Here is an 864-nt window from a genome sequence, read left to right as displayed (position 1 = left end):
CAAAACAAAAGCAAGAAGAACAATACAACAGGAGACATGCAGTCAAATCAAAAAAATTTGAACCAGGAACAAAAGTTTATGTTCAAATTCACACTTACAATAAATGGTCGTGGATTCCTGGGGAAATAGTCGAAAAAGTTGGAAGAGTTATCTACAATGTACTTGTCGACACACGAAGTCGCTTGGTTCGAGCTCATGCGAATCAAATCAAGTTTAGAGCTATCAAGGACAATGACGACTCATCTCAACAGCAAGAAATTCAATTACCACTTGAAATATTAATCAATGCCTTCGATCAGGGAGGAAAACAAGAGAACATTCAAGAAACTACCTCTGTTCCTCAAGGAAATTCTACTTCACCTCAAATTCTAGAAGACATCAATCAAGAACTATTGCAACCTCAAGAATCGTCTTCACAACCAGATTCAGGTCAACGATCGGAACCTGTGCAACAGGAACAACCAGTGCTTAGGCGCTCTCAACGCAATAGACGTCGTCCACGTAAACTGGAGGATTACCAGTGTCACTCTTCCAGATAGGGGAGGTGTTACCTACGCCTATGCTAAACGTCACGACATGCGCGGCTAGGCAACGATCTGTATGTCGACAGTCAGAAGGTCGACACCGGCAGTTGTGTTTAGACATTCAAAATAGACACACTCTTTCGTATTATTACTAGGCCTTCCGCATATTATGATTAGCACATAATTCTCAATTAAACTACGAATTAAAGATTAGTGACAAACACAACAGGTTGGGAAGTTGTTTGGAAAAATACTCATCCTTCATCAACCAAGTTTTGCAGACCAATAAAATTTGAATATGTTTCCGAAACTCCGGAAAAAATAAGAAATGAGGTAAATA

The 864-nt window shown here is 39.6% G+C and overlaps 1 protein-coding gene across 1 annotated transcript; it reads left to right on the top strand.

Annotated features, from left to right (window-relative positions):
• Window positions 1-11: 11 nt before the first annotated feature.
• On the top strand, window positions 12-539 carry LOC108778811 (uncharacterized; the record flags this gene model as incomplete). Its single annotated transcript, XM_018546102.1, has 1 exon — window positions 12-539. A coding segment is annotated over one exon (528 nt), but the record flags the coding sequence as incomplete, so codon positions are not given.
• Window positions 540-864: the final 325 nt, after the last annotated feature.

The sequence above is a fragment of the Cyphomyrmex costatus genome, unplaced genomic scaffold (genome assembly GCF_001594065.2).
Source record: "Cyphomyrmex costatus isolate MS0001 unplaced genomic scaffold, Ccosl1.0 scaffold511, whole genome shotgun sequence".
In the NCBI taxonomy this organism is placed as follows: Eukaryota; Metazoa; Arthropoda; class Insecta; order Hymenoptera; family Formicidae; genus Cyphomyrmex; species Cyphomyrmex costatus.
The sequence above is the reverse complement of the archived record's forward strand: the minus strand, read 5'-3'. Positions and strand labels throughout refer to the sequence as shown.